The sequence below is a fragment of the Dromiciops gliroides genome, chromosome X (genome assembly GCF_019393635.1).
Source record: "Dromiciops gliroides isolate mDroGli1 chromosome X, mDroGli1.pri, whole genome shotgun sequence".
Classification (NCBI taxonomy): Eukaryota; Metazoa; Chordata; class Mammalia; order Microbiotheria; family Microbiotheriidae; genus Dromiciops; species Dromiciops gliroides.
The window spans coordinates 45715855-45742217 of record NC_057867.1 but is presented as its reverse complement, the minus strand read 5'-3'; the positions used below and the strand labels follow the sequence as shown (position 1 = coordinate 45742217).

The following is a 26363-nucleotide window of genomic DNA, read 5'->3' as shown; positions in this document are numbered from 1 at the left end:
TCTCAGAGGCCCTCTGGTCTAATCCCTTCATTTTATAAATGAGGGAAACTGAGGCCCGGAGAGGAAATGGGACTTGGCCCAGATCATGTGTTCCGTCACTGCCCAGCTTGATATATGGAGTGGAAGTGAGGCCTTGTTTGAGAAGAGTAGATGCTACACCTCTAGGGAAATGATGGGGGATGCAGGGACTGGCTGTGTGAAATTCACATCCTGATGGGAGCAGTTCTCTCCTCGGAATCCCCTTGCTCCCCCAAACCGTCCCTATAGGGCCAAGTACACACGAGGGACTCTCCCCCCCCCGCCCCCCAGCCCTGCAGGCTCCTAGCACCAAGCTCCATTCCCTCCCATCTCTCTTGAACCCTGCTGAAGTCTATGTCAAGGCTGGCACCTCTCCTCACTCAGCTTCTTCCTCCAATCAAATAGTTCCACCTACCCCCAGGGGCAACAACGGTGTCTAATGGATAGCCCTGGGTTCAAATCCTGTCTCTGACAGATCCTGGCTGTGTGGCCCTGGGCAAGTCACTGTCTCAGGCAATTCTCTAAGACTAGGAGTCACCAACATTGGTAGAGGGAGTTTCTTCCTCTCTAGGAGTTCTCTTCACCAAAGAAGTAACAAGTTGGGATCAAGATGGAAGGGTCAGGTCAGGAGGTCAGTAAGAAGTAAGAGAGACACACAGCCAAGACTGGGGACCAGGGCCTTCCTGTCCTGGGACCAATTTCAGGACAATGGGGAGGGGGGAGATACAAAGCACCCCCCCCACCCCCACAAAGCTGCAGCCTGAGCCTGAGGTGGGGAAGCAAGGGGGGCCCTGGCAGGAAGGCATGGGCTATGGACCAGTGGGGCATCTCTGAGTCAGAGCAGCACCTAGGAGGATACTGGGTAGTAAAGGAAACCAGGCCTCAACCAAGGGCCAGGGAGGAGCCTGGGAAATCTGGAGCGCAAACCTTCTCTAGCACTTTAAGACTGTTGTAATAACAACACCCCCATTTTACAGATAATAACAATAGGTAACACTGATATAGCACTTACTATGTCAGGCATAAGCTAAGTGCTTTACAATTATTATCTCATCTGATCCTCACAACCCTTGGACACAGATGCTGTAATGATCCTCATTTTATTGTCAAGAAAACAAAGGCAGACAGAGGTTAAGTGACTTGCCCAGGGTCACACAGCTAATAAGTATTTCTCTGACCTAAGGTCTCTCTGACTCCAGGCCTGGACACTGGCCATCTAGTTGCAGAGGTTCAGGGAAGGAAAGGAAGATGAGCTAGGCCTCAAACCCAAGGTCCTTATCCCCATATCTACCACTCTTTACTACATCCAAGCCTACAGAGAATTGTAGGGTGACATTTAGAGCTGGAAAGAAACTTCAAAATAATCCAAGCCAACCCCTTTACTCTGCAGCCAAAGAAACTGAGGCCTAGAGAGGAAACGGGACTTGCTTAAGGTCACACATAGGCTCATATCTAGTCTGAACTCCCTCCTTTGATAGAGGAGGTAACTGAGGCCCAGAGAGGAAATGAGACTTGCTTACGGTCTCCCATAGGCTCATATCTACAGGTTCTAGTCCAAACCCTCTCCTTTGACAGAGGAGAAAACTGAGGCCCAGAGAGTGAACAGGACTTGCCTAAGGTCCCACTGTGAGTCAACAGCAGATCCCAGATTGGAACCCAGAGCTCTTTCCAGGCCCCACCACAAAAGCAAAAGGCTGGATTATCGCCCCAGCCCCCCACCAGTGCTGGCTCCCTCCTCATACCCACCTTCTGTACCTTGCCCTCTTCGGTGGGGCCAGCCAGATGCTTGGTCTTACACTTGCGCTTCCCTGCTGGCTTGTCCAGGTTGTTCAGGGAGGTGACCTTTTCCAGGCGGTTTTCCAGAAAGCCGTTGGGGAAACCGGAGATGTCACCAGAGCCATGGGAAGCTGTTGAGTGCTTGGTCTTCAGGCGGATCTCAGAGCCTTGGGATGATGATCCCTTCTGCTTCCGGGACTTGGAATCTGATGGGCAGAGGAGAAAGAAAAGGCATTAGGGGGATCCTCTTCCACAGGGCCCTCAGGAGGTGGAGGAACATCACTTCCTAGAGCCCACCCATTAAGGCTAAGATGAGAAAGACATCTCAGGGCACAGCCCTGGAGCAGCCATGCCAGCCTACAGGTTTTTGCCCAGGCTGTGTCTCATGCCTAAAATGCCCTCCCTTTCCTGAATTCCTGCTTGGCCTTCCTGATCATGCAATATTTGGTTCGGTGCATTTCGTGAGGGCAGAGACCTGGATTTCTCCAAACTTCTTATCTCCCTGGCACCTCCCATAGTGTGCTCTGAGGCACATAATAAATGTCTTTGGATTCTCAGGGTGAGGACACCCAAGGGGCAATCCTGGTTCAGACGCTTCTGTGCTATGTGACTCTGGACATGTCATTTCCCATGAGTCTCAGTTTCTACTTCTTTGAAATGGGGGCGATAAATAATGTGCACTCTGAGCAAATGGCTCTGTAACACACAAGTGCTAGAGACATGGGAGTGAGTATTATGGGTGGTGGGTGAATGAGTGGACAGCATGCATTTCATCCTGCCAGTCCCTATCTATGGCAAGAGATGTCTTCAGCCATGGCCACTAGGGGGCAAGCCCACAGGGCCAGACCATCTGAGAGGTCAGGGAAGTGAGCTCCGAGGTCTCAACTGGAAAAGCATCCCCCATTCTCACTCATCATCCCAAATCAGAGCACATGGCCTGGGGCTTGGAACATGCCTCTCTGAGGCTGTTTGCCCATCTATAAAATGGTCTGGAAGGTTCTAGTTCAAAACCTTATGACCACAGAAATAAGCTCGGCAGATATCCAGAAAGAGCTTTCCGGTGAGAGATCAATGGGGGAAGGGGTCGAGTTACTCTTCTGCTCCCACCAGCCCCGATCTCCACTATCCCAGGAGAAAAATGTGGCCACCTGCTGGAGAACATTTTCTATGGGGCAAAACAGGCACAATCAGAAGAACTCTGGGCCATTATTACTGAAGCACCTTGCGTGTTATCTCGTTTGATCCTCAATAACCTGGGGAGGTAGCTTCTGTTATTATCACCTCCACTTGACAGATGAGGCCAAGTGATTTGTCATGGTCACACAACTAATACAAGTCTCCCCGACTCCTCCAACCCAGCCCTCCCGCCTTACTTCCCACGCCTCCTCTTCACACTCACACCTTCTGGGTTTGGGTCCCACTACTGGACTGCTCTCCATCCCCTGATCTCATCCTGCCCTCTCCTGCCTCTGTGGACACATGCAGGTGGTTGCCCAAGCTTGGAATGCCGCTCCTCTCCTGAAATCCTAGGTTATTCTCTAGCACTGGCTCCAGGGAGTCCAACCAATTCAATCCAACAAGCATTTCCCATGGAGACAAAAAAGGAAAAAGGCCCTGCCCTCAGGGAGCTTACAGTCTACAGAAAGTATCTTCTCCCTCCTCACATTTTCCTAGAGCTCTAGGACTAGGTATCTCCTTTAGCCCATCCCATTTCCCATGTACTTTACTTATCTGGAGCTATATTCCCCCCCAGGAGTGTGTGTGTGTTTGTGGTGGGGGCAGGCAGGGTTGGTGTTTTTCTTCAAAGCCAGGGCCTTGGGGAATCTAGGTGCTTGATAAATGTTTGCAGAATGGAAAGTGGGGAACTACTTGCCCCCACTGCACTAGTATACTCAGCCTTTCAAAGTACTCTCTCCACTATCATCCCGGGAGATCATCAGTAGTCCCATTTTACAGAGAAGGAAAGTGTGAGGTACAGGGTTACAGAGCTCCAAAGGACAGAACCAGGATCCCAAGCTAGGTTTCTCTGACCTCCCAAGTCTAGCAGCTGAGGGCCCTCAGGATTCTGGGAGGCTCCCAGGGAAGTCCAATGGCAGCTCCAATCCTCATAGTCCAGAGTAGGCCCCACAGAGTCCAGCCGCCCTCCTTTCCTGATCCCACACCAGGCTCCCCTTAACACAGTCCCCGATGACGTCGGTGCGTGCCCATAAAAGCCTATGGCTCTGCCTGCTGTGAGCTGAGCAAAGCCTTCTCTGTTTAGAACCCAGTAAAGGCCCATTATACGGTGCCTGGCGGCATCACAGGGCTGGACACAGCCCGCGTGTGCAGAGAGACATACCATACTTTGTTGTCCTTGGGACAGGGTGGTGCCTGGTACAACATAAGCATTTAATGTGGAAGCTATCCCACCCAAAGCTGGTTTTCTCTTGGCATCTCCAGCCCTTAACACAGTGCCTGCACACAGTAGGCCCACACCAAAAGCTTCTTAAATGAATAAACAAACCTGAAAAATCATAGGACCCAGAGATAGAAGGGAGCCAAGATCAGCGGGGCCCAGCTGGGGGAGCCACCCAGTCCAATCTCTTCATTGTACAGTCAAGGAAACTGAGGCAGGCCCAGAGGAAGGAAAGGGCTCACCCAAGATCACACAGGCTAGATTTGGTAGAGCCAGGGGTCAAACCCAAAGCCCAATCTCAGACTCGGGCCTCTGCCTGCTACAACAAGCTGCCTTGCCAAAGTGTGGGGTGAGGGAGCAGGCCAGGGCCCTATGACAGACACATTTTAACAAGGAAGACAAGGGAATAGTAGGTAGCATGTGCTGTGGAGTGGAAGGGGGAAAGGAGGAGGAAGGGGAGGAGGAAGAGGAGGGGAGGGAGGAGTAGGGAGAGGAGAGGAGGGAGGAAGGGGGAGGAGGAGGAGAAGAGGAAGATGGGGAGAGGAAGAGGAGGGAGGAACAGGGGAAGAGGAGGAGGGAGGAAGAGGGAAGAAGGAAGAGAGGAGGAGGGAAGAAGGGAAGAGGTGGAGGAGGAAGGGAAGAAGATGAGGATGTTCAAGACCTTCGGGCCTACAGGTGTGTTCAGGGGAGTGAGCAACCTAGTTTAGCTGGCTGGCCTAAGGAAGGCCAGCTCTCTGTGGAAAGGAGCGTTTGGGGGCACAGACTATAGAGCTTCCAGCAGGAAGAGCACTTGGGGCTCTGTCTTGAAGATATCTATATTACTTTTGAATGAGTTCCTTATCCACATGGTATATACACAGTAGGTACTTAATAATTGCTTGTTGGATTGGATCTAACGGAATGGAACTTGACCTGAGACGTCAGTGAGGAAAATACCAAAGGTTTAGAAAACACCACCTACCACGATAACCTTTTACCAAATTCAAAGGCACAAACCCAAGTACCTGCAGGTCCCCGACTGGAAGAGAAGCCACAGCCTGCTGTGAAGGTAGTAGGGAGCCTCAGATAGATAGGGAGGTAAATAAAACAGGTAGGGGGAGGAAGGGGCCCAGCATGGCAGGCCTCACTGCCTCACGTGAGATAAGAGACAGCTGGTCAGGAATCCTACCTCAGACACTGCCTAGCTGTGTGACCCTGGGCAAGTCACAACCTCTCTCTGCCTCAGTTTCCTTGTCTGTAAAATGGGAGTGATAACATTGGATCCTCACTAAATAAAATGAAATATGGAAAGTGCTCTGCAAACCTTAAGGCTCTATACACATGCTAGCTATTATTACCATTGCTACTTAGAGTATTTATGTTCAGCTGTTTCCAGTAGTGCCAGACTCTGCATGACCACAATTGTGATTTTCTTGGCAAAGATACTGGCGTGGTTTGCCATTTCCTTCTCCAGCTCATTTTACAGATGAAGAAACTGAGGCAAACAAGGTTACATGACTTGCCCAGGTCACAGGCTGGATTTGAACTCAGGAAATCAAGTCTTTCTGACTTGGGCCCAGCGCTCTCCCCTGTGCCACCTAAGTGCCTCTTTATATTATTACTATCTCACAATGCCCATCGTCTTTGCTCATAGAGTTTTGCAGCCATACACTTTTTTTAGCTCTTCTCTTTGGGGAATTTGAGTTTGGCCTCACACAGCATCCTGTTTACCCCAAGGACTGAACCTTCCCCCGAGTATTCTTCCCCAGGAGGGGTATTTCCCTCATCCTGTTCATTGGCCCCAGACTTCTGGAGGGGGCAGAGGACTGAACTGTATTCCTACCCCTCCCCAACATGGGGAACCAACGTAAGTTGTGCCGGACGTACTAGGCTCAGCAAGAGGTGACAGATGTCTCAAACAAGGCCCCGGCTAAGAATGCCACGTTCTTGCTTGTCCCTTTCTGCTCAGCCTGCGACCACAAGGGAGTCGAACCCTGAGTAGGCTATCTGAACCTCTTCTGATCTCTGGGAGGATGGGCGGGCTGTGTACACACCGAAGCCATCTGCCACACACAAGGCAAAGCCTTCCAGCTTTGGCTAAGCTCCGCCTCCCTCCACTGCAGGCAAGAGCAGATAAGGCAAGCGAGCGAGGCTCCGGCCTCTAGACCCTCAGGAACCAGGGAGACCCAAGTGCAGCAAACAACCACCACGGCCAATCAATGACCAGTCTGGCAGTGGGGGGGGGGGCAGCTTTGGTCTCCCTCCCTGGAGAAGATCAAAGACCACAGCCTGATGACACTGGAAATTCCCAGCACATACCTGGCTCTAGAGAAACAGTCTAAAAATCAGAAGGCCGCCACTGAGAAGGCAGTGTGGGTCACCCAGGGCCAGAGCACTAGGGGCTTGCTTCTCCGGCCTTCCCACTGCCCCAATGTGCAGTCCCTGAGTTCAAGCTAATAAAGAGATGGGAGATGCTGATGAACAGCTGCGGATGAGTAAATCATGAGAGACATTTGCTACAGGAAGAGAGGGCAAGGGGAGGGAATGTCCTGGCATAAAAGACCCAGGAGATTTCAGATTTACTGAGCTGGAAGAGCTCTTACACTTCATCCAGCCCAAACCCTTCTTCTTCTTTTTTTTTTTTTTTAAAGTGAAGCAATTGGGATTAAGTGACTTGCCTAGGGTCACACAGCTAGTGAGTGCCAAGTGTCTGAGGCCAGATTTGAACTCAGGTCCTCCTGAATCCAGGGACAGTGCTCTATCCACTGTGCCACCTAGCTGCCTCCCAAACCCTTCTTTTAAAGGGGAGGCAGGTGGGGGCAGCTAGGTGGTGCAGTGGATAAAGCACTGTCCCTGGATTCAGGAGGACCTGAGTTCAAATCTGGCCTCAGACACTTGGCACTCACTAGCTGTGTGACCCTGGGCAAGTCACTTAACCCTCATTGCCCTGCAAAACAAAATAAAAAAGAAAATTAGCTTAAAGAGGAGGCAGGGGCCCAGGAGGGGCAAGGATTTGCCCAAGGTCACACTGCTTTCAAGTAGCAGAGGTGAGAGCTGGGTCCAGGCCTTTGAATGTCAGGTATTGTACGTAGGGTACCAGAGTAGGATTCAGGAATCACTGGGTTTGAATCCAACCTCAGATACTAGCTGTGTGACCCTGGGCAAGTCATTTCACTGCTGTGGGCATCAGTTTCCTCATCTGTAAAATGACAAGGTCAGACTTGATGGCCTCTCTGGTCCTCACCAGGCCTAGATCCAGGATCCTATGTGTGACTCTAGGTAAGTCACTTTGCCTCAGTTTCCTCTTTTGTAAAATGGGGAGGGAAGAAAGAGGTGGACTGAATGACCTGCAAAGTCCCTTGTACCTCGAAAACCCATGGTCTCCCCAAGCACACTGAGCAGCCCTGGCCAGGTTTTGTTTTGTCTGAAAACCTAGTGCTCCCTAGTTCTCCAAGGGAACAAGTAAGCCTTGGCACAGCCCTGGCTACCTGTGACTTGGATGGTGTCTGGGTCACCCAGGGAAAGTCATCTCTATTCATCCTTGCTGCCACCTATGCATCTAGGGCCGGCCAATCCAAGGCTGCTAGCCTGCTGCTGTTGCTTCTCCAAGACTCCCCCTCTTCCCCTGTCTTGCCCCCCCTGCTTTTAATTGAAGTCAAAGCTTTGAGGACTTGACTTGCAATCTAAGGATATTCCTGCTTGAAAAGAACCTCGATTTCCCTCCTAGACTCCCAACGGGAAAGCAAAGATGGAGGATTCGAATTTCAAAAGGACCCCTGAAGGGGGCATTCTTTCTAGTTCACCTAAGTATTTGTTTAACAGATTAACTCCCTGGGAAAGCCACTGAGGGAGAGTGGGAAGGTAGGGGCGAGAAAGCAGGGGCATTAGAGGGCCCAACCGCCTAACGAACCATCTGCTAATTAAGTTAGGCTTTCTGAAATCATTCTGTACCTGGTACACAAATCAGACAAACTAGCCTTTTTTTCTTTTCTTTTTTTCCCAGGGGCACATCTCAGCTGTAAGGGGTGGGTGAGAGGCCCAGCTCTGGGCCCATCCATTATCGATGCCTCACCTTGCTGCTTGGGCCCTTCTCCATTAGACTTTACCTTGGGGGGGGAGGGTGGGCCTTCAGATAGAGCTGTCTCTCCCAGGATGTGCCCTGACACCGGTCAGATTCTATCCCGCAGCTGTCCCCTCCCTCTCCCTCTCCTCCTCCCCATGAGATGTTCCATTGTTCCCCGGAGGTCTCCAACCATCAGGAGGTCATATGAATGGTGGAAAGTTTGGAGTCAAAGGACCTGGCTTTAAAATGTGCCTCAAATGGTCCCTTCTAGGCCAAGATCTATGATTGTGTGTCATCCAGCCAGTAGAGGGTGGGGCAGGCCCCAGGTTACACTCCTGAAACCTCAAAGGATCCTAGCATCTGGGGGATTAGGAGGTGGAAGGATCCTTAGAGACTAGCTAGTGCAAGCACCTCATTCTCCAGACATGGAAGCAAGCCCTGAAGAGGGGAAAGGACTTGTCCAAGGTCACACAACTAGGAAATGGCAGAGCTGGGCCTAGAAGCCAGTTCCAATGACTCCAAAGCTGCGCTCCTTCCAAGGTGCCTCTAAGGAGCAAGCAGCAAAGACTACCATCCACAGAAGGGACTTCCCAGGGGCCTAAAGCCTGGCAAACTGCTCCTCCCCCCAGCCAGGCATACCTGTTCGGGCCTTGCGCCGCTGGTGGCACAGAGATTTGTGGGCCTGCTCTTCCCGCTCCGTCAGGTACTCCCCGGTGTGATATTTGCGGTTTTTCTGCCGTCTTCTTTTTTTCCTCTTCATGTGGCCTTCCTCCTCATCTTCCTCTTCATCTTCCTCTTCATCATCCGTGTCCCACGGCTGCCGCGGGGACTCCATCTTCCAGGGCAGCTCCCGGGAACGGCGCAGGTGCCGGCTGGCCCGATCTGCCAGGGAGCGGTCCCCCCGTGAGCGGCGGCTTACGTGTTGGGAGGAGCGGTGGGCCTTTCGCTTGCGGTGTTTGCTGCCCAACCCCACTTCTTCTTGGTGCTCTTCCAGCATGGGGAACACTTCTGGGTTGCCCAGTTCACATTCAGCTGTGGTAGTGAAGGTGCTGCAAAGGCTCCCTGTGAACAGAACATGTCCAGGGTAAGACAGGGGGGCCCTCCCTGAAGAAGCAGGGCTCAGGGACCCACCCAAACTTTTCAGGTTCCTACCAAGGATTGCTTTGGCACTCAACTTGGAATTCTGAAGACCTGGCTTCAAATCCTGCCTCTGACTGGCTCATACTGGCTGAGTGACCTTGAGCAAGTCCTTTCCCCTCAGATATTAAATGGGAGGGTGGACTCGATGGCCCCTAAGGTCCCTTCTGGAACAGCTAGGTGGCTCTGTAGTGGATAAAGTGCTGGGCCTAGAGCCAGGAAGACTCATCTTCCTGAGTTCAAATCTGGCCTCAGACACTGACTAGCTATGTGACTTTGGGCAAGTCACTTAACCCTGTTTGCCTCAGTTTTCTCATCTGTAAAATGATCTGGAGAAGGAAATTGCTGAAACTACTCAAGTATCTTTGCCAAGAAAACCTCAAACAGGGTCATGAAGAGTTGGACATAACTGGAAACAACTCAACAAGGTCCCTTCCAACTCTAGATGGGGACACCCCAAATGAGAAGTCTCTAGTGCATTAAGAGTTAAAAAACAACTCTTGGGGGGCAACTAGGTGGTGCAGTGGACAGAGCACCAGCCCTGGATTCAGGAGGACCTGAGTTCAAATCCAGCCTCAGACACTTTTCACTTAATAGCTGTGTGACCCTGGGCAAGTCACTTAACCCTAATTGCCCTGCAAAAAAAAAAAAAAAACCACTCAAAAACAAAACAAAAAAACAAAAACTTCTTCATTCACCATGACCCTCTGAGGTCAGAAGGACAAATATTCATAGCCTATTTCTTTGTTGTTGTTGTTGAGGGAAAGGAAGGCATACCAATGCTTTTATGGGTATGGGGAAACTCCCAGGGAAGGAAATTCAACTTCTCAGACTATCCATTGTCCTCTAACTTATAGTCCTGGAAAGTTCCCCTGGGTATTGAGAGGGTCAATGATCTCTTGAGGGTCCCAAAGCCAGTATGAGTCAGAAGCAAGCCTGGAGTCATTGGCCTTAGAGTCGGGAGATTAGGCTGACTGGTTGTCTCTGCCTCTCTCTCCTCACCTCTCTCTGGCAGAATCCCTCATTTCTGGGGCAGCTAGGTGGCCCAGTAGATAAAGCACTGGCCCTGAATTCAGGAGGACCTGAGTTCAAATCCAGCCTCAGACACTTGATATTTACTAGCTGTGTGACCCTCAGCAAGTCACTTAACCCTCACTGCCCCGCCCCCCCCAAAAGAATCCCTCATCTCACTTCAAACTTGCTCAAATACCACCTTTTTCTCCAAGCTGCCCCCGCCCCAACAGCCAGGGCCTCCCCCTCCCAAAGTCCCTTCCTTCTATTTCCTGTATATTTCTCTATGTCCATGTAGCCTCCCCTCTTCCCCTCTAGAACGGGAACCCATCAAGGACAAGGAACATCCCTCCCCCTTTGTCTCTCTCCTTTTATAAACACTTGACAACAATTATTTCATTGAATTCTCACGAGGATCCTATTATGGGTAAGCGATATAAATGTTCACAGACTTCCAATTTCTAGGTTGGAAAGGGCCCTTCCCCCACTAGAACTTTTTTTTTTAATGGAAAACCTAAGTCTTTCTTCCTTTCTTTTTTTTCCTCCCCAAATATCCCAATCACAGCCTTTTGCCCCCAATGGATTGTTAGTTCTTTCTTTTTTCTTACAAACTGCCTTGCATAGAGTATTGCTTAGGCATCTAATTCAACCCCCACCCAGAGAAGAATGGTTACTCTTTCCATTATTATTTTTTTCCAACATTTCAAAGAGCAAGGAAGTATTTAAGTGCCTACTGTGTGCTGGGCACGGGGCTACTGCCTCTCTTGGTATGCCTAGTGCCTGGCACTTAATAATGCCTGTGGATTCAGGGATGCACTTGTAAACCTTGAAGAAATGAGAGCTGTTCAAGTACTTTTCATATTAATAAGACCACCCCCTCATTTAGAGTAATGATAGGGGCAGCTAGGTGGCGCAGTGAATAGAGCACCGGCCCTGGAGTCAGGAGTACCTGAGTTCAAATCCGACCTCAGACACTTAACACTTACTAGCTGTGTGGCCCTGGGCAAGTCACTTAACCCCCATTGCCTCACTAAAAAAAAAAAAAGGGTAATGATAAAAGGGCAGGTGATTCTGGCCTGGGAGAAAGAAGGCAGGAGTGGGAATAGCATTTGTAAATGTGGGTTGGACCACCCCAAGCTGGGAGGGCTCCAGAGAACTTGGAAGATGACCCTGCTTACTGATCCATCCCATTTCTGAGAGGCTGAAACCCATCAAGGTTAAGTGACCTGACAAGGACATAAATGGGCCAGGTACCATTAGGGCCCAGAGCCAGATTCAAGAAGGGGATACAGTCCTCTGCAAAGTGGCCCATGGGGGGTACTGGGCACTCCATGTGCCTAGGCCCCGAGGCATTAGGCCCTCTCAGAGTGTTTCCCAGAGTGATGGCAAACATCCTGGAGCAGCCTTTGGGCCCATCCTACAAGTAGCTGTCTCGCCCTGTCCCCATCCCCTAGCCACTGAGAGAGACACTCACCAGACTGGCTTCGGGTCCGGCTACTCAGGACTACAGGGATGAAGTCTCGGAAATTATTCTTTGCTTTCTTCTCCAAGTAGCCTGTGAGGAGGACCAGGGATGTCATTTAGAGAGAGGGGGAGACATAAGAAGAATGTCAGTGGAGCCTGAGCCCCAAAATAAAAGAGGATGAATAATAACGACGGTTGTGATGGTAACGCCAAAAGCGACACGCTCCCGTTGAAAGCACGACCTCATTTGAGGCGAGTACCATTTTAGTCTCAAGTTTACCCATGAGGAAACTGAGGCTCGGAGAGGGCATAGAACAAATAGAGCTGGGGCCAGAATCTGGATCCCCACAGCCAACTCCCATGATTCTGTGGGCCACTGCAACATCCCTGACTCGGAGATCTTAGCTTCCTTAAGGGTGGTGGTGCTTACCACCTTTTCTGGATGCCACAGGAGCAGAGAGATGCCAAGGGTAAGGCCTACCTTCCTCATGTCCATCTCCTCTTCGGAATCCTGTCAATTGGGACTGGGATTTGGCAGACTTCTGTCGCTTGTGCTTGATCCGTATGCCGTTGTGCTCTTTGCCTGAGGCCTTGCAGCCTTTCTTGCTGGAATCATGGGAATCCCCATGATGCTTCCTCCACTACAGAGGGATAGGGAGAGACATGTCTATCATCAGACTAGCTGGCAAAAAGACACTCCTTCCCTTGGAGGAATGCCATTCGATTCCAACCAATTCAAGAAGCATTGTTCATGTTACTTCCCCCACTCAAGGATCTTTGGTGGCTCCCTCTTGCCTCTAGGATTAAAATACAAAACAGCCTGGAATTCAAAGCTCTTCATGGTTTGACTACAACCTATCTTTCTCACCTTGTTTCACATTACTTCCCTTTAACAACTGCAGTTTTAGTCAAACTGGCCTGTTTACAGAATCACAGGGAGGGAGAGAACAAGCATTTCTTCTTTTTTTTCTTTTTTTGTGGGGCAATGAGGGTTAAGTGACTTGCCCAGGTCACAAGTGTCTGAACTCAGGTCCTCCTGACTCCAGGGCTGGTGCTTTATCCACTGCACCACCTAGCTGCCCCTGCTTGCTGAATTTAAGAGAACTTTTAGGTACCTAACCTGTGTGGCCATGCCAGACTCCAGGAATATAAACAATGATCTTTCTCTGACACTCTGAAGTTTACAAAGTACTTTTCCCGTAACAGCTCTGTTAAAGAGGTAGTACAGACATTATCACCCCCATTTTACAGAGGAGGAAAACTGAGGTAATGGTTAAATGACTGGCTAGAGGGCCAAGAAGTAGCAGAGCCAGAATTTGAACATGGGTCTCTTGGAACTCCCAAGTCCAGCCCTTTCCTATACCTTGATGCCTCAGAATGTAGCGCAGATCCTGTTCTTGAGGGGTTTACAAAGTCATGGGAAGAGACCCACTGAGAAATAATGAAGACACAAAGGGGAATTAGAGACAGGTCTGGGCCATGTGCCATTAAGAACTGGGGGAGGAGAAGGCTTCCCGGACAGGAGGGCACCTGAGCTGGGCCTTGGAGGAAGGCGGACTTCCCTAAAGGGCCATTACACACTAGGGGAACAGGACGAACAAAGGCCCCCATGGATGGGGCCTGGAGAGCTGCAACCAGGCTGAGGGGTAGTGTGAGGCAGGTGGCCTGGGGAAGGGATTCTGAACCAGGCCGTGAACTTAGTAATGTTTTGGGGTTTTTTTTTGGTGGGACAATGAGGGTTAAGTGACATGCCCAGGGTCACACAGCTAGTATCAAGTGTCTGAGGTCAGGTTTGAACTCAGGTCCTCCTGAATCCAGGACCAGTGCTTTATCCACTGCGCCACCTAGCTGCCCCAGTAATGATTTTAATGTCTGTTTTGATAGAACTGGTTTCCTTTGTAACCCTCTGCACTGCATTTCCTACATTCACAAACACATTTCTAAAGGGGCCTCTCCACAAGCTTCACCAGCCTGACTACTTTGGAATACAGGCTGTGAAGAACCCAGAATTCTGAAATTGGGGGTGTGCACTCCAGCAGCTAGGAAATGGCAGACCTGAAGGTTTGTGGGTAGGGGAACTGGCTTCGGAGCCATGTCCCATAAGTAATTGGGGTTGAATTGGCCTCAACCTTGGATGGACTGAAAACTAATTCAAAGGCTAGAGAGAAAGGCCAAGAGACTAATAACTCATTTATCACCTTTCAGTTAGGATTTCTATGTTAAGCAATTAAAATGTGCCTATCCCACTTCCTCCCTGCAGTGGGCTTCCATGTCCATCACTTTACCTGGGTCTCCTAATGGCACTGTTGGGGGGGGGAAAGGGGGGGGACAGGACTTTTTAGCCACATTTGCTAGACCTGAGGCCTCATTCAGGGTCACCCCATAAGAACCCAGATCTCCCAATTACCAATCTAGAATGCTTTTCCCCACTAGACTCCAATGCTTCCCCTTTAAACTATCACCTTCTAGCCCCTGCCACATCAAGCAGCCCAGAATAACTGGGCTAGGCATAGTGGCACTTGACCCAGAGCCACCAAAAGACTAGATCTGGAGCTAAGAGACACCAACTGAGTAGCCAACATGGGAGGGGACTTAGCCAAAGTCATACCAATAAGTCAGTAGAAGAGTCGTGCCTTGGACCCAGGGTTTTTGGAGTCTCCCCACACAGCTGGGGCAAGGAACAGCAGAAACAAAAAGCCAAGTGGGGATGTTTTCCATATATGCTTACATTGATTAGTAAAAAGAAAAGGCTTTGAAAATGACAGTTGGGGGGCAGGGGGCAGCCAGGTGGTGCAGTGGATAGAGCACTGGCCCTGGATTCAGGAGGACCTGAGTTCAAATCCAGCCTCAGACACTTGACACTTACTAGCTGTGTGACCTTGGGCAAGTCACTTAACCCCAATTGCCCCACAAAAAAAAAAAGGAAAAAAATGACAGTTGGTCCTGGAGAGGAGCCCATTCCACCTCCTGCCCGTCTCTGAAATGTGAGGGCCTATGGATGCACAATGACAGTTAAATCAGCCTAGCTCTTTCCCGATGTGTGGGCAAGTTTTGCTAGATTGTGTTTCCCCCTCTTCCTTACTCTTCATCAGAAAGGATGACTCTCTGGACAGGGAGTTAGATCAGGAAGGAGGGAGATGTGAAAAGCAAGAAGCCCTAACGCAAATGACCACTGCCTCTCTGGGAATAGGGGGAACAAAGTCAAAGCCTGGAAGGCCAGAGTGGGTTAAAAAGACTCTAGTTAAATTTTTTTTCCGCCTGTACTTCACATCCAGGCCAGAGGGCACACAGTGGCATCTCACTTGCTGATTGGCCAGCACCACCGGTGGGGCTCTGCATAGGGGCAGGGGCAGGCCTGGCAGATGTCAGGTTGAGGAAATATTCATTTCCCAGGGCCATCTGGGCTACCTGAGTTTGGGTGTGGGGGCAGTGGTAGTGGGAGAACAGAGGGGCTGAAGCAGCCAACCCTGTCAGATTTCCAAGGGTCTCCTGGGCAGAGGCAGGAACATAACTGGTTAAAAAAGGAACACCATACTGATTCAGTTTGCCCACTGGACCCCTGACTGTGAGCCCTGGATGGGACATCAGAGGTCACCCAACCCAGCCTCCTCCTTCCTTGACAGAGGCCCAGAGAAGGATAGGCCAAAGTCACATGGCTATTCAGTGGCTGACTTGGGATGAGAATTAGCCTTTGGTCTCTGTTTTCTAGGGCACCACAGCTCCCCCCCACACCATTTGTTGCCCCTTCCTTGATGCCCTTATTCCAATGCCCACAGAATCTGTGGCAGAGAAACAGGATTTCTAAGGAACAAGATGGGGAAATGCTGCTGGAAGTTAGTGGAGGAAAAGCTTCTTGAAGGCAGGGCCTGGCCTATCTTTTTCTTTGCCTGGCACATGGCAACCATGTAACAAACACTTTCGAGATTGGTTGGTTGTTCTGCGTGGAGTTAAGAGACGAGCTGTTAAAAGTTGAGGGCAGGGGCAACTAGGTGGCGGAGTGGATAGAGCACTGCCCTTGGAGTCAGGAGGACCTGAGTTCAAATGTAGCCTAAGACACTTGACACTTACTAGTTGTGTGACCCTGGGCAAGTCACTTAACCCCAATTGCCTCACCAAAAAAAAAAAAGTTGAGGGCAAGTGACACCTTGTGGGTATATCATTTAGAACACTTCTGATTTATGGCCAAGAGAGGTGGCGTAGCACAGGGGTTAGAGACCTGTTCTCTGAATCAAAAAGGCCTGAGCTCAGGACTCTCCTCTGACACCTGGCTGTGTGACCCTGACCAGGTCACTTGGCTTTGCTGAGTTCATACTTAGAGATCATCAACTGTTAAGGCACAATGGAAACAGTCCTGGCTGTCACTAGCTGTGTGACCCTGGCCAAGTCACTTCACTTTCCTAGGTCTCAGTTTTTTCCTCTAAGATCCCTTCCTGCTCTAAATCTTGGATTCTATGATCCTAACAGGCCAATGACATTTGGCCTTCTCTGCTCTAAGGCAGGTTTGAGTCCCCATTCTGCCTCTTTGAAGACACTTTGGCGCCATCATCAGCGTACCACTTGCATGGGAAGCTGCTGTGACCTTCCTGTGTCCTTAGACAAGTTCCATTAGAACATAAGCCCCCATGGGGGGCAGCTAGATGGTGCAATCAATAGAGCACTGGCCCTGGAGTCAGGAGTACCCGAGTTCAAATCCGGCCTCAGACACTTAACACTTACTGGCTGTGTGACCCTGGGCAAGTCACTTAACCCCCATTGCCCCGCAAAAAAAAAAACAACAACAACAACAAAAACAAGAACATAAGCCCCCCCCCAATTTTTAATTAAAAAAATTTGAATTTAAAATAAATAAGTAAAAGGGAGCAGCTAGATGGTACAGTGGATAGAGCACCAGCCCTGGATTCAGGAGGACCTGAGTTCAAATCTGGCCTCAGACACTTGACACTTACTAGCTGTGTGACCCTGGGCAAGTCACTTAACCCTCACTGCCCCATCAAACAAACGAACAAAGAGCATAAGTCCTGTGAGGGCAGGGAGTTTTGGCCTGTGGTAGCCTAGCACCTAGCACAGTGCCTGAACATATTGAGTGACACATGTGCTTAGTAAGTGTTTGGTTTCCTGTTATTTCTACCCCTCTGTAATTCCGCTCTTCCTCATTCTGCCTTCTGGGGGGCCCCTGATGGAACAAGATGATTCCTTCTTTCAAAAGTTTTTTTTGGGCCTGTGTAGGCAGCTGCCACGCCCCAAGCCTTCTACTCTCCAGGCTAAACAACCTCAAGGTCACTCAGCTGCTCACACTTACTCTCTCACAAAACAGTCCAAATTGTATTAACTTTTCTGAGTCCCTTACTATGCAGTAGAAAGAGTCCTGTGGCTGGAATCCTAGACCCTATCACTTCAGCTAAAACCCTTCCCTTCTCTAGGCCTCCTTTTCCCAGCTGATAAATAGGCAGAAAGAGGGCTCTCAAGCCCCCAGCACTTTGGCTGAGGAGGGATGCACCCACACCAAGGCTGGCCACCACTGTGGCCACTGCCGTACCCACCTTGTGTCCGTGGGGGCTTCGGCCTCGAGATTTGCTGGCTGACATGTCGTCCTCCTTAGCCCGACTGCACTTCATCCTCTTTGAAGACACCTTGGTGCCATCATCAGCGTGCCATTTGTTCTTGCAGGGGAAGGTACTGTGACCTTCCTGTCTGTGTTGACTCTGCCCAGCCTTGGATCTGGCTGAGCCCCCAAGAAAGCCCTCGGCCTGGAAGCACTGATTCAGAGAGAACATCACGTTCTCCTTCTTCACCCAGCTGAGGTCGCCATCACTCTTGCGACGAGCTCCCAGGCCTAGGCTCCTCTTGTTCCCCTGTACTTCGTCTTTAACTTTGAGTTCCTTCAGGTGGCCTTCATGAGGTAGCAAGGGCATCTCAGACAATTTGGGGAAGCCCTGAGAGGGAGGCAAAGCCAAGTCAGGAGCCAGGTAGGTGGCCAGCACCTTGTTCTTGGGTTTGCTATCTCCCGCTGGCTTCAGGCCGCAAGAGCTATGGGGGCCCTCCGGACTGGAAGGGGGATCAGGACTTGGCTGGCTCTCAGAATCCTCTGGCCCTTGGTCTTGGGGGGGACTCCCGGTCTTGGCCTTCATCCCTCTCACCTCTCCAATATTGCTGGGCTGGAGAGACATGGGTAGGCTGCCTGTCTGGGGGCCCAGGATCAAGATGGTAGAGTTAACTGGCTCCTCACAGGGTTTGGTGGGGGGCTGCTGGCAGCTACTGCTCTTCGGAACAGGTTCCTGCCCCTCTGGGAAAGGCCCACTGGGTCTTGGTTGACCCTCAGCAACCCCATGGGCGGCTTCACTGGGGTTGGCTGATGGCACCATAGAGAATTCCCCAGCGATGCCAGCCGGTTTGATGGGCACCCCTTGATGTGCAGTCAGCTGCCCAGGATTGGGGATGCCAATTGAAAAGAGTGAGGATGGGTGATAGGGTGACCAACCAACAGGCAAGACCTGGGCCGTGGTGGGCTTCCCATTGATCGAACACCTTGAGTAGATGCTCCCCTGCCCTGTGGGTTTCCAAAATGGCATTTCCTTAGATGGGCAGGTAGGTACTCCAGGGGCAATCCGAGCCGGGGTAGATCGCCTGACTGGGTTCTCGGCTGGTGATGACTGGCTGCCCTTTTTGCCGCAGGCAGAGGTGGGGTTCTTGGGTGCTCCCTGATCAACAATGGAGATGGGCTCCTGTTTGGGCAGGTGCCGGGGGTCTCGGACGATGCCCAAATTGGCATCTTTGTTCAGTAGCAGGGAAGCAGGCACAGGATTGGCCACCCCGACATAGGTCCCAGGGATGGTGCTGATCAATGCTGTGGAGTTCTTCACCCAGGCACTCGGGTCCCCGTTTCTCACAAAATCGGGGAAGATGACGAATGGGGAGGCAGTCCCTAGGCACGATGTGACGTTACTGCCGGTGGCCTGGGCTGCCCGATGGGAGCGGGACAGGACCGTGGAGAGGAAGGCCTTGCCGCTGGTATGCACCGGTGTCAGCACCGGCATGGGCGGGGTCTTGCGCTGGCTCGGCAGTGGAAGCTTCTGCCGGTTAGACTTGGAAGAGAGGTCCAAAGGCATCTCAATGCACTCAGGTGGGGAGACCATCTCTCGTTCCAGCTGTGGTGGGGACTTGAGAGGGGAAAAGGCGGCAGAAGCTCCTTCTGCATGATGCTCTGTGGTGGCCGGGGCCTTGGGGGGGTGCCCTGGGGTGGAGCTCCCTCCAACAGCAGGCAGGGAAGGCTGGGGTGGTGGGGGGAGAACCTTGGCGGTGGGGGCAGGCAGAGGGACATCCCCTGAAGGAGTGGGGCCACCATCAGGCACAGGCTGGGTGCTGCTTCCGCCAGCTGGAGAGGTACAGGGGAGTCCGTTTACCTCCAAAGAGACCAGCTTGGGATCTGAAGTCAGCGGGCGGGCCACAGAAAAAGCACAAGGGTAAGAACGGAGCTCAGGAGAGGCCAGAACGCCTGGCAGACACCTCTCCTGCAAGTACGAGGGCAGCACGGGGAGCGTGAGCGTGGAGGACACTCCTAATGGAGCAGGGATCGTGGCAACACTGAGAGGCTGCCCACAGCTTGGGGGAGGGATGTAGACCAGCGGTTGGCTTGGGGCCAGGACGGCCCCGGGCTGGAAGGACAGGGGCACCTTCTGCACAGCAGGAGCCTGGGTGGCAGGGAAACACACTCGATTGAGGTTGAAGGGGGCAGAGATGGGAGCTGAGGTGGGAACGGGGGCCAGGGCAGGCTTGGCCTGAGGACCAGGGGTCGGAGCTGGGGTAAATACAGGAGCTGGAGTGGGTGGCGGAGCAGGAGTGGCAGCGGCAAAGGCGGTGATGAGAGTAGGAGGAGGGCCTGGGAGGGTGGCTGGGGATGGGGCAGGAGTGGGTAGGGGTGGGACAGGGCCCGTGGCGGGGATGGGAGCCAAAACCAGAGCTGGGAGCGACAGGGGGGTCGCTGCAGGAATGGAAGCCGGAGTGGCAATTGAGATGGGGATGGGAGCCGGAGCCAAGGTCGGGGCTGGGGCCAACGGAGGGGAAGGGACAGAAGCGGAAAGGGTAACGGAGGCAGGAACGGCCAGGGGCACAGAGATAGAAGCCGACAGGGGCACAGGGCCAGGGCCGGAAACGGGGATAGGCAGAGGACTGACGTCAGCAGTCACCAAAGGCAAGGCCCCCTCCATAGCAGCCCCGATGCCTAGTGTGGCCAGAATGCAAGTGTTCTTCTGCCCCGCAGCATGCTGGTGCTCTGGTGCCTTCAGCCCAGCCAGGGGGCGGGTAGCCAGCTTGTCTATGTGGGGCTCAGCCCGGCTGCTGCCCGGCTCTGTGGCGTCAGTGGAGGGAGGCTTACTGAGTCCTGGGCCATCCCCTGGCTTGGTTAATGGGGTAAAAATACCATCGGGCCCAGGAGGGGCCATTTTCTGCTCAGTGCTGGGTTGCTGCTCCCCTGCCTTGTGTCCAAATTTCTCCTTGGCACCACTAGCTGCGTCCACCCCCTGGGCATCACTGCCACCACCAACTGCCGTGAGCTCCACCTGCAAAGACAGAAGAGGAAGCATCTGAGGGAATGCCCCACCCCAGGTATCTCTGACCCTTCCAGATACCCCCAGAAATAAAAGCTAGCGGGCCAGGGGGCAATGGTGGGAGAGCGAGGAGGGGAGGAGGGGTCGAAGAGAGGAAGAAGTCCAACAGAACTCAGCATGGGATCACAAGAGAGCAGAGCTGATCTGATCCTGCCAAGGCTAGCCTCAGAGCTAGGATTTGAACCCAGGGCTCCTGGCTCCCATCCAATACTCTCAATGCAATAAATGGCCACCATTAATCTCTTAGCATGAATTCACTTGACAGATGTTTTCTCCTGTGAGAGTAGGTCTGAGGGGGCAGTTAGGTGGCACAGTGGATAAAGCACTAGCACTGGATTCAGGAGGACCTGAGTTCAAATCCAGTCTCAGACGCTTGACACTTACTAGCTGTGTGACCCTGGGCAAGTCACTTAACACTCATTGCCCTGCAAAAAAAAAAAAGAGAGAGAGAGTAGGTCTGGGTGGCAGTGGCATGGCAATCATAGGATTCCAGAGAAACAAGAGGGCCAAGACAGGTCAGCCCATCGAGTCAACCTCAGGGTCAAGATAGCAATTGGCTCCAGAGCTGATGTTCATCTGATGTCATCTCTTCTCTCCAGGGTGCCACCCATCACCACCACCTGCCCAGGGCCTGTGGTGGTATCACAATGCGCCCTAAGAGAGACTCCAGCAGATGGAGCTTAAAAAGCATTGGCTTTGGAGTCACAGGGTCTGGGTTCCAATCATGCCTCTGACACCTATGGCCTTGGGCAAGTCACCTCCCCTCTCTTGGCTCTGGTTCCCCACCAGCGAAATGAGGTTGGACTAGATGGTGGCTTCCAGGGTCCCTTTCAATCCAGGGTTCTCTGACTTCGGGAGGGAGCAGGAGGGCTAGGGGGCATGCTCCCCCCAGCATCCTCAGCAGCCCTGTCTTTTTACCTTGGAAAAGCCGCTACTGACACAAAAGTCCTGGGGTCTAAAGCCTTGGCAGCCAGCTACTTTGGACTCCTCATCAGAAAGAGACGTTCTCCTGGCAGAGGGGAGACAGAGAGACAAGGGGGTGAGACCTCTGTGGCCGTGCCCAGCCTCCGCTCCACTCTGAGCTCCCAGAGCAAGCTGTTTCCTGGCTCATACACAGTAGGAAAGAAGTAAATTATAGCTTCCCGGGCTGGCGGCTTCACCCCCTACTCGATAGTGAGCTTCTTGAGGTCAGGGGACATGGTTATCTAAACTTTCTATCTCCTCCCAGAAGACTTTAATTAATGTTTGTTGTTCATCCCACTTTCCGCCTCCTCCCCAACCCAGGCCCCCAGAAGCCTTGGCCTCTCCCAGTAGCTCCAGGGCGACAAAGGTTGAATCTGGGGAATCCTGGGCCCTGGAGGTTAGCTCTGCCCGTGGCCAACAAATGCTCCCAAACACCCCGCTGGACCTTGTCTGACAGAACAAACATGCCCCTAAAAGAGCCCCTTTGGAAATGCACTGGAGAAGGATGCGAAAAGGAGTCCAATCCCCAGCTTCCTCAATTGAAAGGAGTAAGCGAGGTCCCCATGGGTGGCCTGCTCTAACAGCTACACCGAGGGGTCCGCCGGTTTCCCCAAGCAGGGGCGAGGCACCTGAGGTAGGGATCTCTGGGATGCCCCCAGCACACCAAGAGGGCACTTAAAGGAAACCAGTGTGTGCCTGAATATGCAGGGGGAACTCCACCCAGCCCCTCCCATGCCCGCCCACCAGCCCATGGGAGGAGCGGAGAAGAAGGACCACGGGCTTGGAAGTCAGATGACCCTGATTCAAATCTCAGCTCCGCCCCGCCCCCCCTTACTGGAGTGACCCTGGATAAGTCACCTCCCATCTCAGCCTATTTCTTTCTCTGTAAAATGAGGGAGTTGGACTCTCTGGCCTTTGAAGTCCCTTCCAGCTCTGGTTCTAGGAGCCCATAATAAGCCTTCCTCACAATCACTGAAACGATCACAATACTAAAAAGCAGTTAGACAATGATTGATCGGGAAGTCCAGGAGAATGTATGAAGTAAGACGTGACCCTTCTCAGTGGCGGGGAGAAGGGGAGGGGTTATAGGTATAGAGGCACTGCATACAGAATGGTACCACAATCAGCTGTACTTAACTCGCTAAAAATGATGGATTTGGGGGGGTGGTGGTGGGGTACACAGGGAAATGACTGTGGTGTGAAAAACAAAAGGCTAGAATGGCCCGGCACGGCCTAGTCTCAGGAAGATGAAAATGTGCCCAGTGAGAGCAGCAGAAGACCCAGGTTAGAGCCGGCCAAGACAGTGTCCAGGCAGAACAAGGCTCAGGCATCTTCCCTCAGTTCTGAAGAGGGAAATGCACCAGGCAAGAATGCTTGGATACTTCTGGGGAGAGAAAGGTGGCTTGTTTGCCTCCTGCTTCCAAAGGCCCAATCCCCCATTCTGCCAGGCCCTGTAGTCCATGGGAAGTCTGGACTTCTCCATGAAAACATCAGGATCGAGGGAAGGGCCCCCCCCCCCCAGACCTGTCCTCACCCTTTGAAAAAGGGGTCAATTTGTTATCCACCCCCCCCCAATAAAACTTGGGGCAGGGAAAGCAAAATGGACAAGGAAGGGGGAAGGGGGAAAAGAAGGGGCAAGGAGCCCTTCCTAAAGGGACATCCCTCAAAGCCCTTCCCCATCTTTCCAGAGCAGCACAATGACGGGGACAGAACCAACGGAAAGAAGCGAGGGCCCTTTAAAAGGCGGATAGAATGTCGGAAGTGGGCGTGTCCCCTGGCTATGGAAACTGACACAGAGAGCAGGAAGGGGTGGAAGGGCTGTGGATCCAGTTGGGGGAACTGTGCAAGATGGGGGGGGACCCACATTTTCAACTCCTGAGAGACCAGAAAATCAAGGCCCACACCTAGTCTGGGATTAGGTGGGTAGGCACAAGTCACAACTTGAATTTGCCAGAGATGGCCTTTTTTTGGGGGGGGGGGGGAGAAGGGAGGTCCATTTAAAGGGTCCCCTATTCTCATCCCCCCATTACAGGGGCCAGAGAAACTAGAGGGAGAAGCGATCTATTGTCTTTTGTGGCAACCCCCCCCAACACACAAAAAGAAACACACACACACACACACACACACACACACACACACGAATACACAAAAGCCCCAGCCAGGAAGGGGAGAGGAGAAAGGGATCAGATCCCCCTGCTCCTCCCTACACATAAACCTCCCCCTCTCCATCCCCTCCTGACCCAGCATGAAATTATCCCTGGAAATAGATATCCTTCCCTAGGAGCAGCTGCAAAACCTTGATAGAGCAAACTCCCAGTAAAGCTTCCACAAGCTCAGATTCACTCCTTCCCTTCTCTTGTGTAAAATGAGGGGAACAGAAATAATGATGAATATGAAGGGAAAGAAATGTGGGAAGACTTAATAGGAAGTGATTTTTTTTGGAGGGGGAGGATCTGTGATTTCATCGGCCCCTCCCCTATTGCCCCCCTGCTCTGGATCTATTTTCTCTTGTCAAATTGCAGGGAGTGGGGTAGGCGTGGGGGGAAAAGAAGAGGGAATTTGACCTAGGCAGCTCGGTGGCAACCTCAAAGTCAGTAATCAACCCCCGAGTCTGGATTCTGCTTCAGATACTAATTAGCCCCGTGAACCTAAGTGAGTCACTCCCACTTCCCTGTGCCTCAGTTTCCTTGTCTAGAAAATGAAGGCTTTGGACTCCATGACCTTTAAGATCCATTCTGGCTCGAAATCTGACACTATGCCTCAATGACCTCAAAGCATATTCTATTAGGTAACCATCATTTCTCCAAGTTTTACAGGGCCAAAGAATTCGGTTATTAAATACAGGAAGGCTGAAATTGGGAAATCGGTTAGGGCATGGTCTGGACTATGACTGGGAGATGACAACATGCAATGAAGGAACAGAAGTGACAGCACTTAAAAGGTTACCGCAACCCACCAGGTAGACTGGGACATTCATTCACCAACCCAAGAGATATCTCCTCTAAAGAGATACCTCCTCTAAAAAATGGGGCTAATGCTGGCTGGCACCGACCACCACCCAGGGCTGTGGGGTTAGAGACATCACAATTTATTAAAAAGCTTCTAGACAAATCCAGCCTCAGACATTTGACACTTACTAGCTGTGTGACCCCAGGCAAGTCACTTAACCCTCACTGCCCCAAAATGGGGAAAAAAAAGAAAGAAAAAAAGGAAAAAAAAAGCTTCTAGGGATCACCAGTCGTGGAGGTAGTTTTGTACAATGGAGAGAACCCTGGGAGTCAGAGGACATGGGTTCAAATCCTAGCTCTGCCACGTATGACTTCATGACCTTGGGCAAGTCCTCTAAGTACCTCTGGCCTCAATTTCCTTATCTATAAAATGAGTGGGACTGAGCAGATGAACCTTCAGGTCCCCTCTAGCTTGGAATCTACAGTTGGATGAACCCCCAAAATTTGGCTACAAGACACTAAAGATCCTAGATCAAGAGCTGGAAGGGACTTCAGAGTTCCAACCTTCGCATTTTACAAAGAAGGAAACTGAGTCACAGGGAGGTTAAATGCTGCAAGATCCTACATCTAGAGCATGAAGGGACCTCAGGGACCATCTAGTCCACTATACCCCCCCATTTTAGAGAAGAGGAAACTGAGACCCAGATAGGGGAAGGGACTTGGATTTGGCTAACTAAGGTCACACACAGAATCCTAGTTCTAGAGCTGGAAGAGACCTCACAGGTCATCTAGTCCAACCCCTCCTTATTTCACTGAGGAGGGAACTGAGGCCCAGAAAGGGAAGGAACTTGCCCAAAGTCATCTAGGTAGTGACAGTAATTTGAACCCAGATCCTGACTCACAATTCCACATTCATTCCACTGCATCACCTGAGGTCTATTAGAAAGAGACCTAGACTGGGAACTAGAGGATCTTTGTAGTTAGATGGAAAGAATGTTGGGATTAAGATTTAGAGGACTTGTGTTCAGATGTCAGTCAGTCCCCTCACCTGGAAAACAAGGAGGCTGGATGAGATGACCTCAAAGGGTCCTAAAATTGATAATATTATGGCTCTAAATGGGAATCTGGGTTTAAAACCGAAAGAATCACTGCTTTGAGAAATAACAATACCTAAATAAGACAATTCCAGAAGGGCAACTAGGTGGTGCATTAGCTAGTGCACCAGTCCTGGATTCAGGAGGACCTGAGTTCAAGTCTGACCACAGACACTTGATACTTACTAGCTGTGTGATCCTGGGCAAGTCACTTAACCCTCATTGCCCCACAAAGAAAGAAAGAAAGAAAGAAAGAAAGAAAGAAAGAAAGAAAGAAAGAAAGAAAGAAAGAAAGAAAGAAAGAAGGAAGGAAGGAAGGAAGGAAGGAAGGAAGGAAAGAAAGAAGAAACAAACAAAAAATAAGACAATGGGAGAGCCCACTCCCTAGCCCTTCCAGGCAGCCCAAGCACTGTCCCTGCTGCCCTAGCATAAGACACAAAAGTGTGAGCTGGGGGCAGCTAGGTGGTGCAGTGGATAAAGCACCGGCCCTGGATTCAGGAGTACCTGAGTTCAAATCTGACCTCAGACACTTGACACTTACTAGCTGTGTGACCCTGGGCAAGTCACTTAACCCCCATTGCCCAGCAAAAAAACAAAAAACAAACAAACAAAAAAGTGTGAGCTGATTTAGCAAAGGCAAATGGGAGTTTCCAGCACAGAGAACTCTCAAAGTGTCAGGCACTGCCTCTCTTCCAGGGATAGGTTGAAGATCAGTTTCCATGTCTTCTGACAGCGTCCTGAGCCCTGTAAATAAAACTGAAAGAGCCTGAACTTCCCTTTCCCCTGAACCGCACCGTGGAGGCTATCCAGCCAAAGGTCCATTGCTGACACAGCCCAGGGAGCTCGAGGGGCTGAGCATCAAGAGGAAGACAAGTGTACTGTGGGCCAGGGCCAGGCCTAGCTTATTGCCCA

At 51.5% G+C, this 26363-nt stretch overlaps 1 protein-coding gene across 3 annotated transcripts in view; it reads right to left on the bottom strand.

Annotated features, from left to right (window-relative positions):
- Window positions 1-26363, bottom strand: part of BCORL1 (BCL6 corepressor like 1) — a 70180-nt gene that overhangs the window by 21447 nt on the left and 22370 nt on the right. For all 3 annotated transcript variants that reach the window (XM_043974869.1, XM_043974871.1, XM_043974870.1), the window contains 6 exons: window positions 21365-21455; window positions 17384-20398; window positions 12325-12484; window positions 11854-11934; window positions 8871-9293; window positions 1765-2000 (listed from right to left, as the gene is read on the bottom strand). In XM_043974869.1, coding sequence (XP_043830804.1) covers window positions 1765-2000; window positions 8871-9293; window positions 11854-11934; window positions 12325-12484; window positions 17384-20398; window positions 21365-21455 — 4006 coding nt within the window. The remainder of the gene's footprint in view (window positions 1-1764; window positions 2001-8870; window positions 9294-11853; window positions 11935-12324; window positions 12485-17383; window positions 20399-21364; window positions 21456-26363) is intronic.